This window comes from Sminthopsis crassicaudata, chromosome 4, assembly GCF_048593235.1.
Source record: "Sminthopsis crassicaudata isolate SCR6 chromosome 4, ASM4859323v1, whole genome shotgun sequence".
Classification (NCBI taxonomy): Eukaryota; Metazoa; Chordata; class Mammalia; order Dasyuromorphia; family Dasyuridae; genus Sminthopsis; species Sminthopsis crassicaudata.
The window spans coordinates 473,680,839-473,697,344 of record NC_133620.1 but is presented as its reverse complement, the minus strand read 5'-3'; the positions used below and the strand labels follow the sequence as shown (position 1 = coordinate 473,697,344).

General features: G+C 51.3%; 1 protein-coding gene across 2 annotated transcripts in view; it reads left to right on the top strand.

Annotated features, from left to right (window-relative positions):
• The window catches only part of SH3BP4 (SH3 domain binding protein 4), a 97,004-nt gene that overhangs the window by 60,170 nt on the left and 20,328 nt on the right, over positions 1-16,506 (top strand). For both annotated transcript variants that reach the window (XM_074264421.1, XM_074264422.1), the window contains one exon: positions 15,779-16,020. In XM_074264421.1, coding sequence (XP_074120522.1) covers positions 15,903-16,020 — 118 coding nt within the window. In that variant the 5' untranslated portion in view covers positions 15,779-15,902. The remainder of the gene's footprint in view (positions 1-15,778; positions 16,021-16,506) is intronic.

Here is a 16,506-nt window from a genome sequence, read left to right as displayed (position 1 = left end):
TAAGTTTTTCAAGCCCAAACTTTTCTAATGAGAAAGGAGTTATATTTATAAAAAGGCAGAAAGTTGAGCCTGTTCAGCCTATATTAGGTGCAGGGCATGGAACTAGAAGGGGGTACAGGAAGAGCTCTTTGGTTCCCTGGTGAGCGAGCGGATGCCAGAGCTCTGAAGTTACTTGTCTACACAGACATTAGGCCATGAGGGAGCCCGAGCTGCAGACTCATAATTGTGGCAGGCTTTGGAAGCAATCTAGCAAGCTTAATCCACATCGGAACAAGAATCCATCCACTGAGAACCTAAACATTTAGTCGTCTCGCTTTTGTCTGAACACGACCCACGATATTCCTTTCAAAACAGCCCGTTCCGCTTTTGGACGTTTATGATGGTTCGGAAGTCTTTGTTGATTTGCCGAAATCCAGCCCAAATCAGCTCCTTTGTCACTTACCGGCTCCTTTGGAGGGGATTTGTTTTGATGTTGTTACAGAAATGGTTCCCTGATCCCGCTTCCTTCCCCTCCGAATCCGTTCTTCCCAAGATTCTTAGAACCCGTCCCCTTCACCGTTCCTCACGTACAGTTGTATTCCGTCGCGTTCCGGTGCCTCTTGTCTGGTTGTCCCCAGTCGAGAGGTACTTTGTCAGTTTTGAAGGAGCTGCCCTGGCCACGCTCCATTCCATGGATGGATGTTTCCGTATTCACCAAACGAACGACTAGGACCGAAGATGCTGCAGGCTGACCTGGCTCGGTCCTTCCTGGGAGAACGGGAGTTTCACATCATTTGGGTCCCGTCCCCACTGCCTGTCATGCCCGATCCTTCCCGTTCCCCGTATTCAGTGTGAAAGGAAAGTTCACATTTACAGGTTTAAAAAGGGATAAGGGCCGGACCTGATTTCATCCATTTTGCAGCTGAGGAAGCTGCCTTTGCCAGGACAGGGCAGAGAGCCTGAGAAGGATTCTGCAGTCCCACCTCCAGTCTGAGTCAGTGATAAGGCCTGCACCCGAGTCCCGGCTCTTAAAATCCACTACGCTATCCTATGCAGATACGGAGAAAGGGGGGATTTCAGTAGCACAGTAGAATTACTTGCAGATGTTCCCTCCATCCCTTCCCAGAATTCTCATGTGCTGGGGGATTCGTGTGGCAGACAAAGAGTTAAGCCCCAAGGCAGCCACGCTCAGCTCTCCCTCTGTCTCCCCGGAGGGTGTGACCATGAGTCCACAAAGCTCCCAGGCAGGGATGAGCGCACACGTGGAAGATGACATGCACTTCCCAGATGCACGATGGAGATGGGAAGCATGAGAATTTTCCAGGAGTGAATAGTTTCCCATTAAAGTAAGAAGCCAAATATTATCTATTTATCCATTTGTGACCGGGGAGGAACTCTCGAGAGGAAGCCGGATTGTACCTGAGCCAATTTATGAAGCAGAGATTCTAAAACAGAGCCATGATGTCATGAAGTTAGGGCTGAAAAGGACCTTCTGCTTTAACTCTTAAAGTTAAATATGAGCTAATGGGACCACAGGGAAATTAAGTGACTTGCAGAAGGTCAGCCAGGCAGGAAGGGACAGTTGGGATTTGAACCTTTGGCCCCTGAGCCCAAATCCAGCACTCCCCACTGTACCGCACTGCCTGACTCGTCTTTGGGCCAAATGGAAAGAAACAGAAAAGAGAAGGGAGCTGTATTTTAAATTGAAAAGGCCTGGTTTGGTCACCTGGAGCATTTCTTAAGGTTGGATCTTGAGATAAATCGGGGGCAGTGGGTAGACCTTGCAAAGGCGTTAATTTAGGAGGGAAGGAAGGAGAAAGGAGTAGGCGTTTATTCTGCGCAATCACGTGCCAGGTGGTGATGTGCGCTTCTGTGAACATCTCACTTGATTCTCACAGCGCTCCGGGCAGTTATTCTAAGCCGTTTCCAGTGGGAGAGGAGCTCAGGAGCCCACAGCTAGGAAATGTCTGGATTTGAACTCAGGTCTTTGGGCTTGCTCACTTACCCAGAGCCCTATTTCTGCCTGGTCTCTCCGCCCGAGTCTGCCTCCGGTGCTCGGATTAGAGACAGCCCGAGCGGAGCGTTGGGGTTCATCTGGGGGGCTCTGGCCTTGGGGAACCAGGCAGTGGTGGTAGCCCCAATCCCTGCAAGTGGCCCGGGTCAATGAGGAGACTTCTTGGCCACCATTTTCTTGTGTCTGGGGGTCGGGCCCTTTCTCAGACTCTCCCCATGATCACTGGCTCCCTTGGGGACCTGCTCCCAGAGGAACGTTTCAAGGTGTTGTGTGAGGGTCGGGATTGGAAGCCTCCGGCCTCCGGCCAGTACTTTCCTTGTGGATCCCAGCAGTCTGATTTCTGCCCCGGGCACGACACCCCAGAGTTGGGTCTCGGTCCCGGACTGTGATTTCTACGGGTGATGATTCTGTAACTGAAGGTTCCCCTCGGCTTTGGGTTTGTCCCAGGCCGACCACAAACGTCCTCCGGCACGCCCGAGTAAAGCTGGTTTTAAAAAGAAAAAGACCCCTTTCCAAAAAGGGCAGATTTGTTTAGGGGTTTCTGGGTGTCCTGGATGCTGCTCCTCAGCCTCAGGGTCATGGGGAGAAAGAGTGAGCCCTCAGGCCTGGCCCCGGCCCCCCCCAGCCAGAAAGGTCTCCGGGGTCTAGACTGGCGGTGGTTGGAAATGTTTCTCTCCCTGCCCAATCACAAGACCCAGGGGCCTCCCCCCTCTCCCGACCGCCGCGGCTTCCTCTTGTACGTCACGAGAGTCTTGGTCTCCCACAACTTTCCCCGTGACCGTTTCCAAAGCGGAGGGATGGGGATCGTCCCACGTTCCGGGCTTTGAGAGCCCAGGCACTCTTTCTGCTCTAGCCCAGGCGGGGCGACTCCTTCCCCAGCCCGGCGGCCGCCCTCTGGCCGTCTGTCCGGCCAGGCCATCGTTCCGATGGATTCCTGGCCTCCATCTGGGCATCTGAGAGCCTCCTCTTCCTCCGAGCCCCGGCCTGGCTTCTCTGCTGCAGACCACCCTGTGTCCTCCACTGGACAGAAAAATGGAGGCTCCTTAATAAGGGGCTTCTGAAATCCCCCGGTCTGTCTGCATCTCTAGGAGCTACCAACGTGTTCAGGAAAGGGAGACCGTCTCTCCCCCTTGTTGGTCCGGCCCTGGGTGCCCACGGTGGCGATGACCTCACTCTGATACTTCTGCCCCCTTAATGCTTCCTACAGGAACCATGGCTGCGAGGAGGCACCGAGAGGCTGTGATGTAAAGAAGGACTCCCTTACTAGGGAGCTGTCCCCAGATGGCCTCAGGCCGCCCAGGGCTCTGTGTGTGTGTGGGGGGGGAGCCTCTCCAGAGAGGAGACCCTAGATAGAGTGGGGCCACTTGGCAGGGACGTGGATGTCAGGGGGTTCTGGGTTTTTTGTTGTTTTTTTTTGTTTGTTTGTTTGTTTTTTTCCTCAATGAATTTTTCATTTATTTTGTAAATTTTTTTTTTTTGAGTTCCATATTCTCTTTCCTCCTGCCCTTCCCCCACCTCCTGGGAAAATAAGCAGGAGGATAACGATTATCCACATGAAGTCATCTCCCTCTTCACCTCCCTTCCCAGTTTGCTCCCAAGCCCCATCTCCAGGCTGTCGGGCTGCCCTCAGCCTCCCTGAGCTTCTCGGGGGCTCTGTTTTGCGTCCAAGTCCCATCCGATTCTTCCAGACCCATTTGGGGTTTTCTAGAAAACCTCTAGAGTAGTTTGCAGTTTTGTTTTTTACAACTCATTTTGCAGATGAGGAAACTGAGGCCAGCAGGTGAAGGCCCCGGCTGTTAAATGTGGGCCGTCCTCGCGCAGCCTCAGGTTCCTCCCCACCTTTGGGCCCAGTCCTAGGAGAGAGGGGGCCCTTGCAGGGCAGGGTTACCCTGCCAGTGCCTGTGAATGCTGTGCCTGGGCTGACTGGACTGAGGCGGCCTCCAGTTCCAAATCCCCGCCCTGCTTCTAGCTCGTCCTTCACCTAACTCAGAGCAGAACTGAGCTGCTGAACGTCTCAGGAAGGAAACAGACCTTTTGTTTCTCCTCCCTGCAGAGCCCTGCCCCGGTCCTTGCCCCAAATCCTACCCGGACCCTTTCCCCCGGAGCACCCGACCTCTTCTCCCGGCTCCAAGAGCCCTCCCGATCAGAGCCTTCCACCCCCCAGATGGTCCCACATGGAGCTTGAGTGTGGGGGTGACACGGTCCCCCAAGTCTCTGCTGTGGCTTGTTCCGAGCACATAGTAGGTGCTTCATAAACGCTCCTTCCTTCCTTTCTCCCTGCAGGAGCTCCCTGGCCTCAGGCGGTCTCATCACATGAAATGTTATTTATTGACGACTTCTTTTAGGTTTTAAGCTGGAAGGGACAGATCAGGTTCCAACCCCTTCCTGTATGGGGGGAAGCGACTGGTCTAAGGTCAGCCAGCCGCGTACTAAAATCTGGGCCTCGGACGCTCCTCTGTTAGCCGGGGAACTTCTCTTGGGCCCCAGCTGTGGGGACTGAAGCGGGGATGACCTCACCTGTCTCCTTCCCTCCCCCGGAGGGAAGCGTTTCTCGGGTGGGGGGTGGCCGGTGAGCTCATCTCCAGTTGGCTCTGGGGCCATTGAAGAGAATCACTCCATTAGCTTAGGCTTTTATTGCATTTCTAGGTTTGCAAATTGCCTTCAGACATGATGTCACTCACCTGGGAAACACACTCTGTTAGGCCCATTTCACTGATGGGGAAAACAAAGGCCACCTTGAAGCTGGAGATTTGTACTCTGGCTTCCTAACTCCGTATTCTAGGCTGCTGGACTTTTCTTCACTGAACCCAGGATTTATTAAATGCCTCCAGGGGGCTTAGGGAGGGGGGGTACCCGCATGGCATCTTGGGCCAGGCTCAGGTGCTCTGGAAGGCGCTGGGCGGAGTTTGGCGGGAGAGCCGGGCTTCTCCTGGAGGGGCTCTCTGTCCTTCCCCTTCCTGGGGCTGGAGGGAGGCTCTGGCTTCTGGTCTCTCCTGCTTCCGCCCAGACGACCTCAGGCTAGGGATTCCTCTCAAATCCTTTTACCAAATGATGAGCTGAGAGCCCAGGTGGATCCCTCTGGCCCAGTGCTGAAACTTCCCAGGATGCCGTTCTCCAAGGCTTGGCTCCCTGTAGGAGCCACAGAGGAAGCTGGTTTGTTACTGGGATATTTGTAGCGTTTGTTCCCGGACTCCAAGCTGGAAACTTCTGGAAGTGACTTTAAAGGCGTGGGGGTTCAGGGTCCTCGAGGAGGAACCCGAGTCGGGGGCAAAGAGGATTTACCCCACATCGCCCGGGAGGGGAGTGTTTTGCTTGGCTTGGGCGCCCATCATTCTCCATAACTAATGTCAGAGGGACCCCACGGCTCTTCCCCACAGCTGCCCCAGTGACTACATGATCACAGATCGTGTCCCTCCCCTGCTCCAGAACTATCCCTGACTCCCTATTCCCTCCGGCCCCTCTGCTTGCCGTGTAACAGCCCTGGAGGTCCGTGTCCAGCCAGCCTTGGCCTGGGGAATGGCCCATCCCTCACACTGTCTCCATTCCGGCCTTCTTCCTTTTCTTCCTCCTCTTCATTGTTGTATCCTCCCGGGCTCCTTCCCTCTGCCCTTCGGGGCTCGGCTCAGAGCTCCTGGAGCTCCCCAGGCCTCCTGACCCGGACCAGCCTGGAACATCTTTGGGCGGGCACGTTACCAAAGTGAAGCTTGGACTCTGAGCCCCCGAGGTGAACCCTGCGCCAGCCCCTGCCTCCGTGACCTCCCGGAGGACTCTCCTGGGCCTCTTTTCTTATTTGCAGAGGGTAGGGCGGGACTAGGTCGTCTCTGGGCACACTTCCTGGCATTTAGGGTTAGAGTCGGGCATATGTTGGTGCTTAATAAGTGTTTATTGATCAATTGATCTGAGAGCTCTTTCAGACTTAACATGGAACCCTTTGGACCTCAGGCTTCTCTTCTGTAAAATGAGAGGATTCCCTTCCAGCCCTTGAACTGTAACTTAGTGTGACCCATAAAACGAGGGCCTATACTTATGTGTGTGTGCATATGTAATATTTATATAATAACATGTTGATTATTACAATGTAAAATATTATATTTGCATGATACAAGTGTACACATATAAACATAAATATAAAATATTGTTTCACTTAATGCGACCCATAAAACGAGGGCCTGTGGGATAAGGAAGGCCACGTATCATTTATGTATGTGTGTGCATTATAATATTTATATAATAATGTGTTATGTATTATAATGCAAATATTATATTTGCATAATACAGACATACATGTATATCCTATAAATATAAAATATTGTTGTTATGAATCATAATACAAAATGTTATATTGACACAATATAAAAATACATGTATAAAAACCTATAAGCATAATATAAACACCCACAAAGCAGTCTATGCAAGAGCATATCGGGGAAAATAGACATAAAACCCCCTTGTAAGCTTCGGCTTCATGACGAAGTCATCCCTTTCTCCATCACTTGAAGTCTAGACAATAAAGCGAGCTCCGGATGGAGCTTTGGCCGGGCTCCAGCGGGCATTGGAGAGCCGGCTGCGACACTCCCGAGTGTCCCCACAGACAAAGGGCTCTGACACTTCCAGAGGCATGGGCCGCGTCGGGACCGAGAGCCTTTCTGAATGGATTCGGGCGCTCGCCGCCTCGTGGTTCTGGAAGTGGGGGCATCCTCGCCACGGTCAGGAGGGGGAACCTGACGGAGGATTCTAGCTAGCATTTGAACCCGAGCTTCCCCGAGCCCGCCTCCGGGGCTTGCCCCCACGGGTGTCTGGCTGCTCCGGCCGGCCCTGCTTTAACCTGACCACGGCTCTCCTCGCCAGAGCCCTCGGGATGCGGGAGGGGGGAGGGGGACGCCCACTGTCTGCAGAGGCACCCAGGCAATCTTGTGATGATCCCCAGCTCCTCGAGGCACACAGAGGCTCAGTGTCCCGGTCAGCAGCTGATCCTCAGAGTTCGAGGAGCCGGTCAGATGACTTGGGCTTTGATGGGAAGAAGAGTCCCCTGATCCCCAGAGGCCTTGTTTAGCATTGCTGTCCCAATCTTACCTGCCTGAAGGCCCAGGGAATTTGTTTTTCTTGAGCAAGTTTATTATTATTTGGGCTGTTTGTTTGTTTTCAGTTACATTTAATAGAAAGGGTTGTGTTGACAAAATTTAAGTATGTAATTCTAAAATCCACTTCATCCGGAAACATCACCCGCTTTGCTGTTCTGTGAGGGAATCTGCTGACCCAAGGAGAGGAGATCTCCTGGAGGCCACCTCGCCCAGGGACCCCGGCCTCAGGGCCAGGATGAAATGAAATCCAGGTCTCTCGTTTTTAGGAGCCGGATTCTTGCTCCTTGTTCTCTGTGTCCACTGCAGCTGACAGGCGTAAGCCTTCCAGATCACATCCAGAATATTCCATTTAATTCTGGATTCCTTAGAAAAGGACTGGGACATATTGGGGCATTGATGAAATATAATTGAGATAAGGGTAATGACTGAGATGAAGGTAAAGTCTTACATTTGGGTTCAGAAAATCAACCAGCAAGTGGGAGAGATGGAGGAAGGTGTGGCTGCAGAGCACGTAGTCTTGGGGAAAAAAGATCTGGGGGTCTTGGTGGCCCATAAGCTAATCAATATTTGTTAAGTTCCTGTTGTTTTCCAGGGGATACAAAAACAGACAAAGGACGGTTCCTGTCCTGGGCAAGCTGACACTCTAAAGGGGCGGGAAGAGACAACAAGAAGCAAATAAATACAGAGCAGGATGTACTGGGGATAGATAGGAACTAATTAACAGAGGGAAGGGCTTAGGGCAGACTCCAGTCAAGATGGGACTTTAGGGAAAACTTCAATGAATCACAGAGGTCAGTAGGGGGAGTGGAGCTCCAGGCTGGGGAGGCAGCCAAGGAGGGGGTTTGTGGAGGAGCCAGCGGGGTGAGTCAGCCCCGGGGGACGGCCGATGGCTGCTGCCCCGGGTCACTTGGGTGACCTCCTTGAGCTTCAGCTTCCCCATTTGAGCCAAAGTGTCTCGGGGGCATCTTCCTGCCCTGGATGGAATAGCCTACCATGGTACATAAAAATTAAAACAACGTAAAGGAAAATGACAGTAAAACAAGCAGAACTTATGGCTGTGAAATGTAGTGTCTGGCCTGAAACTAGGGAGATGAGAAGCTTCTCTTCGGTTCTTTGCCTGGGTGGGGAACTATGGGATGGAACATTCCAATTAACGTCCCACTTCCAAAGTGCTGGCTAGTTTTGAGGAGCCATCTTATTTTTTTTCTCTCTTTTTAAAGATAGGATAAAATTTATTTTTACTAGTTAAGGATAGCACCCCAAGCCCAAAACATACGACCCACTGAGAAGATGGAGGGTAGCGGGAAGAAACGTGGTCAGTCCTCATGTTCCTAGAAAACAGCATGAAAGTAAAACAAAACCCTACAAAGAATGAAGCTCTTCTTAGTCTGAGAACTTCTAGTGGAGACGAGGTTGGAGAAACATCTCGACAAGTTGAGGCTAAGGGCTGAACAGAAAAAGCCTGTGTAGTTCTTAGGTCCCCGACGGGAGCCTGCCCGTTTATTGTATTTGTATCCCCCAGGAGCTATCACCGCGCCAGGCGCTTGTTGGCAAGAAATAAGTGCTCAGTGATGTAGAGCGGGCGGTCACCGAGACCACAGGTAGCTGGCCATCGTGCTGAAGGAGGAGAAGCCTTGGGGAGGCAGGGAGCAGTTCTTTAAGAGGATTGCACCAACCCAAGAAGGAATTACGGACGAGTGGTTCAGGAAAACGCTTCCATTGTGAAACACGATTTCATTTAGATCGTAATGTAAATCCCTGCAGATCACCTAACAAGAACGTTGCTAGCAGTAAAACATTTAAGCTTTGCCCCGTAATGTATCTGCAGTGTCCCAAAGGTCTCAGTGCAAATTAAAGCATCAGTAACTCCCACAGCTCAGCTGTGAAGCGGTCTTTGTATGCCCTGTATTTACTTATTCACAAATTGTGTGTGTTATATGTGTGCACCCCTGTATTAATATGTATTATCAATATCTATTTTTAAAAAACAGAATGGAAAAGGAATGAGACAAGGATGAAATGATGTGAGCTTCGTCTCCTTAAGGAGCTTGAGCATGGGGGTGACACGGTCAGCTCCTGCTTTGAGCAAATCGCTTCTGCATCTGATTGGAGCGGAGCTTTGGGAGGGGGGAGGTTGGAGGCAGGCAGACCTTGGAGAGGGAGCTCATCTGGGGACAAGAGAGGGAGGTCCCACCCTGGTGGTGGCCTTGGGTGGGGAGAAGGGAGTGGAAATGAGGTTTTGTGGCGCTAGAACGTGGAGGTAGATTTGGCAGTTTTTGATGTGGTGGATATTGGGGGGTAAGAGATGGAAATAAATGGAGCACGACCTTGTGGGTTTTGTTGGGGAAGAAGGACGGCCCCTTTACCCTCATTTAAAAGAAGCTTCTGGAGTTGCCTTTACAAGTACAAAAGGAGTTGAATCTCGACATCCCTCTGTGTGCATTATGAAGTGTGTTGTGTGCTCTCGCTCTCAAAGTGAGGCTGGGGTCCCCACAACCAAAAGCATTGGTCCCTTGCAGGAGTTTTTCCATCACACGTCTTTTTAAAGTTATCTCCACCCCAGAAGGTGCTCTGTCTTGTTGAGAGCCTGTAGCCTCCATCTGCTTTAGAAAGCAGGAAGAAAAAGGCAGAAACGGGGCACCCACCTCTCATCGAGATGCTTCTCACCTTTTATTTTATTCCCAGTCCTGCTTGGCTACTGGAGTTTGAAGGCCTGATTTTTACCGACATCGAGGATTCCTTCCAACCCAACTCCCTACGAGTGGTTTTACGCTTCCCTTTGGCCGGGAGAGTCCTTCCCAGACACTGGGGAGCCCTTCAGACCCTAGTTAGACAGCCCTGGAGACGGGACCAGGTCTCGACTTCCCACGTGGTGGGACTCACCGGGGCTTTCCGCTTCTCCTGGCGGGGCCCCTTTAACATCCCAGGCCATGGTGACGTCTCCAGTGAAAGAACCTGGTAATTATTTGTCCCTTAACTAGTAAAGCAGTGCTTTTATCGTAAGTACTCGACAACATGTTTGATGATGGGTCTCTGGCCCACTCTTGCCGAGAGCGGAGAGAGAATTGAGTTGTTGGCTCTGTATAGATGACAGGGCCTTCCCCCTCTGAAGTTCACTGATCATCGTGTACTCCAGATTATGGTTTTTAGCAGATTTTCGATTCCGAGGTAGAGAAGACGTTTGATCGTGGAGCTCATTTCAGCCAAATTCTTCATTTTATAGGAAAAACTGGAGCCCAAGAAGTGTTAATAGAAGGAATTCTTGTTCAAGTGTGACTTGGATCGCATCCCAGCTTCTTCATCTGGCTTCCATGAACTTGGGGCTGTGTTTTAAATATTTGGATGATTATTTCAATATTCGTTTCTTTGTGGTTCTTTATTTTGTTTGCCTTTGAAAACGTGATTCCCAAAAGAGATTCTCTTAGCCTTATCTGGACTGCCTCCAAGAAGGTCCCAGAATGCCAGGAGGTAAGGGACCTGTTGTGGAAGGAATCCCTTTTCGAGCACAATTCGCACTGGCTGCCTTCGAAGTCCCTTCTGGCTCTGAGATTCGGAATCTTTCATCGGCTCCTTTTGAGCTGCAAGGCTCAAACATCTTATACTTCAACTATTCCTCAGCTCCGTGGACCGCGCTGCTGCTCCAAGCCCATCAGCCCATGGCTAGAGAGACGCTCCCCTGGCAGTGGGTTTCAAATCTGCTCCTCCTCAAGATGTGAACATGGCTATTAATACAGCGTGATGATAGCGTGTTCCCCAAGGAGGGAACGTTACCCAATTTAAGTCAGAATGGTGAAGAATGGAAGGGTACCTTGGAGGGCTGCTCCCCCTCCCCTAATCTTACAGGCGAGGAAATAGCAGTCCTGGCCATGAGAAGGGAATCATCCAGAGTCACACAGGGAGAAAGTGGAAGAAACAGGATTCGCCCTCTGCTCCTGTGGCTCCAAGCTCCACGTTTGTTCTTCTGTTCCATGGTCTGTGCTGCCTCCTAGAAACTGAGGAGAAAATGACACTAAGCTGACTTATGAATGATGAGGATGGCAGTGGATTTTATTATAATACTATTATAATAGATGTAATTGGGTTATGTGACTTGTCCGGGATCACAGCTCGTTAGTGTCTGAGGCAGGATTTGAACTCGGTTCATCCTTCTGCTAGTGCTCTACGCAATGTCCAACCTAGTTGACCCAAAATATTTTTCCAGAAACCAATTCAGGAGCTCCCCACCTCCTAGTCTAAAGCGTTGATTTAATCAATTAGCATTTGGAATCAGTCCTAGAGGATGGATGATGGATGACTGGGTAGGCTGTGTCATCTACAATCCAAACCGAGATTGGATGACCTCTGCTCACTGGAAGGAGGTCATAGGATCACAAAATTTTTTTTCCTCATTTATTTGTTTCTTTGTTTATTCGTTTATCTACTTATTTAGCTGTTTGTCTATTTATTCACTTACTTGCTTGTTTATATTAAGGCTTTTTATTTTCAAAACATAAGCACGGATAATTTTCAACATTCATCCTTGTATTACCTTGTATTCCAAATTTTTTCCCTCCCTTCTCATCCCGTCCCCTAGATGGCAAGTTATTCAGTATACATTAAACACGTGTAACTCCATGTATTTCCACAGTTCTCTTGCTGCACAAGAAAAACCAGATGAAAAGAAAAAAAAATGCTTGCATTTCCAAACAACAAAACAGTGGAACTACTCCGTTGTGCTCCACACTCAGTTTTCACAGTCTCTCTCTGGGTTTATATGGTTCTCTCCATCACGAGATCATGGAACTGGCCTGAATCCATCTCATTGTGGAAGAGAGCCACGTCTGTCAGAACTAAGGGTCACAAAATTGTAGCACCAGAAGGAATCATGGAGGTTGGGGGGGGGGGTCCAGCCCCTCATTTTACACATGGTCAGCGGGCTTAAGGGACTGCCCAGGATTCCAACCAAGTGGTTGCGAGTCTGGTCCATTTGCGGTTGTTCGTTCAGATCTGACTGACCCCATTTGGGCAGGAGGTGATTTTCCCTTCCCAGTCTGTCCTGTGGAGCCCAAGTGGACATTAAGGATGTGGCCCCATCTTTCCCATGGCTGCACTGCTGTGTTGCATGTTTTGGACATTTTGCCCAGCCTTGGGAAAGGTCATTCTCACGTTGATGGCTGGTGCTTTTGAAAGCTCCTTCATTGTAAAGAGAAAGCCCACTTTGGTTCCATCTTAGGAAGGATGTGAATGTATATTCCCTCCCTCACAGCCCTGTGTTTTACAGTCGCCAGCCTGGCTGGGTAAGAGATGGGCTGATTTATAGTAATCTCATTGAAAAACTTGGCATCTGTTGGCTGACCCAAGAACAAAGCGTGTCTAGAAAGGTAATTTATCCTGAACTCCCAGTCAAAGGAACAAGGGATACGTGAAGACGGGGATGTTGGGCCTTTGAAAGAATAGCGATGCTTTGCCCTCATTTTGGGTGCCAAGTGACCAAGGCTCTGGGTTATCTGGTTTTGTGGCTTATCTGCCCAGATGTTGGCAACCCCGAAGAGCTGCTTTTAAGGGCTTGCGGATCCTCTCAAAAACAGCTCTGCGGCAGCCTGGCGTTCCCCATTTCACCACGACTCGGTGTACAAAGCCGTCCGATTCCGTTATTTATTGCTGTAAAATTGTTGGTAAGAATGGGGGGCTTTTGGCTACAGAAACATCTCTGCTGATAATCGAGGGATTCCAGCATTGCGTCGGATGCTTTGTGATTAAATCTTGCTGGGCCTGGTAAAAATCTAGGGTTGGCTAGTGGCTGGGTTGGAATTTGAACCCAGACCCTTTTGTCTCAAAAATGAGGGCTCTTTCCTAGAAAGCGCCTTCTAAGCCTTAGAAAAAGAAGCTGTTCTTATCGTTGTGACTATGCAAAGGCAGAGAACGTCCCAGTTTATCCAAAGAATATCCGGCCTGTTTGGGGACACAGTGTTTATTGGGAGGCCCCCTAGAACACGATCCCCGGCAGTTCTGCTCTGATCGTCTCTCTCTCATCTTCCGCCTTGATGGCTTTCTCCCAGGAATTCGGCTCGATCCTCTCTGCCTTCAAGAATTGTTTATATTTTTGATTTTTGATGTGATGTTTGGGAAAAGGGGGATGGAAATGAGCTCCTGGTTAATCATGTGAGAGCGGTGCTGCTGGGGGTGGGAGCCAAGGTTTCGGTCTGAGCTGCAGCACATCACGCGGGAGGCTCCCCAGCTCGGGGCCTTGGGTGCCGGTCCTGTAGTGGCCGGTTTGCTCAGGATAAAAGGAGCCCTTCTGTGCCTGCCAGCATGGCCGCAGGCCTTTGGGATCTGCCGGCTCTCCGGACGGGGTCGGGGAGGCGGCTACACTTCCATGAACTAGGTCTGAACTCTGCAGTGGGTACCTTGTGCCAACCAAGACCGTCTCCCTTGAGGTGGGATGTGGGTGGGCACGGGGATGTCTAAAAGACCAAGTTCACCAGCGGATGATTTGCGCGCTTCTTCCCTTTGTAAACACGTGGCTCCCACTTGGGGGTGAGCTCTTTCTGCTTCACTTCTACAAATCCCTTCACTTCTCCCCAGAGACTTTATCTAAAGCCCTTTCTCAACCTCTGGGAGAGCTCCTCGCCCCTATCTGGACGGGATAGCTTTGAAAGCATTCTTAATGACCTTCAGAACGCCAAGCTTATCTCTTAAGACCTCAGAATTTAGATCCCTGCCCGGAGGATTGAGAAGAGGGAACTTCTGTCTGGAGCCGGTCAGATTAAAGAATTTTGTTTTGGTTTTATTTAAATGGGACTTTTGTGTTCTCCTACAATTGGTTTGGCCAAAAAGTAATGGCAAAAACAAAGCACTCGGGAGAGTTTATCTTCAACTGAGGGAGGGTGGTGCTAGATCAGTATGGATCAAAGATAGCAGGTGACCCAGGGGGCTCTGGGGTCCATCCCTTCAGTTGCCAGGAGAAAGCTGGGAAATGACCGGGGGTCACACTGATAAGTCACATTGGTTGTGTTAGCAGAAACTCATCTACATTCTGTGACCAAAAGAGGGAATTAGGCATGAAGTGGCCAATCTCTTTAAGATAATTAATAAAATTGCCTTTCAATTACTTATCTAGGCCTGCATCAGACTTTCCTTCTTTCTCTTTTCTTTGCTGGAAGGAGGGAGAGAAGCCTTTTGTTTGGTCTCCCCCACCCCAACACAATCCAGGAAAAGAAAGGAAAAATAGACCATCAAAACGGATTCCCCCCTTCTGAAACGTGCTCTTCTGGTGGGTCCGGCAGCCTCCGGCAGGAGCTTGGAGCCTGGTTTGCGTTTCTTGCTTTCAGAGTTGTAGTCATTGTTCTGTCCGCGTCATTTCAGAAGGGAGGGGATGCCGGGTCGGGCTCCAGGAGGTGGGGGACGTCATGTTGAAGATGGCTCATCGGCCGTACTTTGGGAGAGACGACCTGGGAGTCTTGGGGGGGGAGCATGTTTCAACCATAAGGAAAAACAGCCTTGTACAAATGTCCGCACGTGCCCATTTTCTGCTTCCTTCCCAATATTTAAGCCGGGCCTTGTATGGATGTCTCAAGTGAGAAATAAAGGCCCAAGTCCTGTGTGTGTTACAGTTGACCCTGCCTCCCCCCGGTATTGGACACTGGCTCAGTTAATAGATTTGGTCCTGGTGGGAATAAAGGTGGGAAACCCTGGCAGGGAACCCCCCCCCCAACCTTCCAGGTCTGGTGACAGTGCCAGTGCCTGTGGGAGACTTCATGCAGCATGAAATAGGTTTCTTTAGAGCAGATCTGCCTTTTTCCAGCCCGTGTGATTCAGGGAATTGTGCTGTCCTCCATCAGGGAACGGGATGCTGGCTGGGTGCTCCTCCATGACAAATAGAACCAGAGATAATGAGGCTGTCTTCCTTCAGCCAGAGCACAATCGGTTTTGCTTCTGATGCACATTGCCGCAGAGCTCCTCCCCCGGCGCACCTGCAGTGCCTTCCCTCACCTGCGCTTCCTGGGAATCCTGGCTCCCCGAAAGCTCATCCCCAAGAGCCTCTTTTCTGAGCCCAGCCACCCAGTTCTTTTCTACATTCACTCGTCTACATCGATGCCCCCTCTGGGCGTTTCTCTCCATGTCTGGGCCATGGGACAAGGCCCTACACAGAAGTACTCCACGGAGGGGGCAGACGGGCCCAGCTGTGTCCGTAACTGCTTGTGGTTAGGAGTCGGGCAATCACGGGGCGGCCGTCCCCGCGCGAGCCCCTTTCTCTGGCCTGGCAGCTCCATCGGCAGTGCCCACTTACGGGCGGCAGAGAGCCATGAGGCTCCGGGACTGTGAGGAGGGGCGGCCCCTCGGGAGCCGGCATTGGCTATTCATGAAATAACAATGATTGCATTGTCGGGTACACACACATCTCCCCCGACCCACAAAACCAGCTGTGTATTCAGAACAAATAATGTTTTATCTTGTTCATTGACTGGGATAAATGGGCAGGCCAGGTGGCCGTGCCGGGGCCCCACCAGGAAGAGAAGGCATGAATACCAGGCGAAAGAAAACCTCCCGGGTTGGATGGGATGGCACCCAGGGCGGACTCAAAGGGCAGAACGTTGGCGCGAGCCGTCGGCTCTCGGCTGCCGTCCGTTCACGGAGCATCTTCCAGCTGGGGTGGGGGGGCTTCTTCTTCTGTAAATGGCCATGGGTGCACCCTGACCGTGCTCTCGTCTCCCCTTTCCGACAGAAGCTCGCGGTGAAAGCGCGGCCCTGGGAAGGCCAGGTCTGCCAGGACGGATGTCGTAGCGCCAGCGGCCGGAGCCTGGGAGGAAACATGAAGCGCTAGCCCCTCCCAAGGAAAGGGTTTCAAGATGGCGGCTCAGCGGATCCGCGCAGCCAACTCCAACGGGCTCCCGCGCTGCAAATCCGAGGGGACGCTGATAGACCTGAGCGAGGGCTTCTCGGAGACGAGCTTTAACGATGTCAAAGGTGAGTGGTGGGCACGGCCGCGGCCTCGGGGGGGCTCCCGGTGCGGGGAAGGATGGGGCTTCCCCGTGTGCGGGTCCTTACTGCTTACCTGTTAGCCTCCGAGCTATTTGAGAGCAAGGGGAGCGTTTCCCCCTTATTCATTTCCCCAGGCCTGCACCTAGTAGGTAGGCACTGTCTGACTTTCTACCTGATCATGTCAGGGCTCAAGGTGAGAAATGTCAGCCAAAGATTCTGAAAGGGAGAATTATAAAGAGCCTCTTCCCATGGAGGGAGGGAGGGGTCAGTATTCCCAGTGGGGAAGGAGGGGTCAGTATTCCCCATTGGGAAAGAGGGGTCAGTATTCCCAGTGGGGAAGGAGGGGTCAGTATTCCCAGTGGGGAAGGAGGGGTCAGTATTCCCAGTGGGGAAGGAGGGGTCAGTATTCCCCATTGGGAAGGAGGGGTCAGTATTCCCCATTGGGAAAGAGGGGTCAGTATTCCCAGTGGG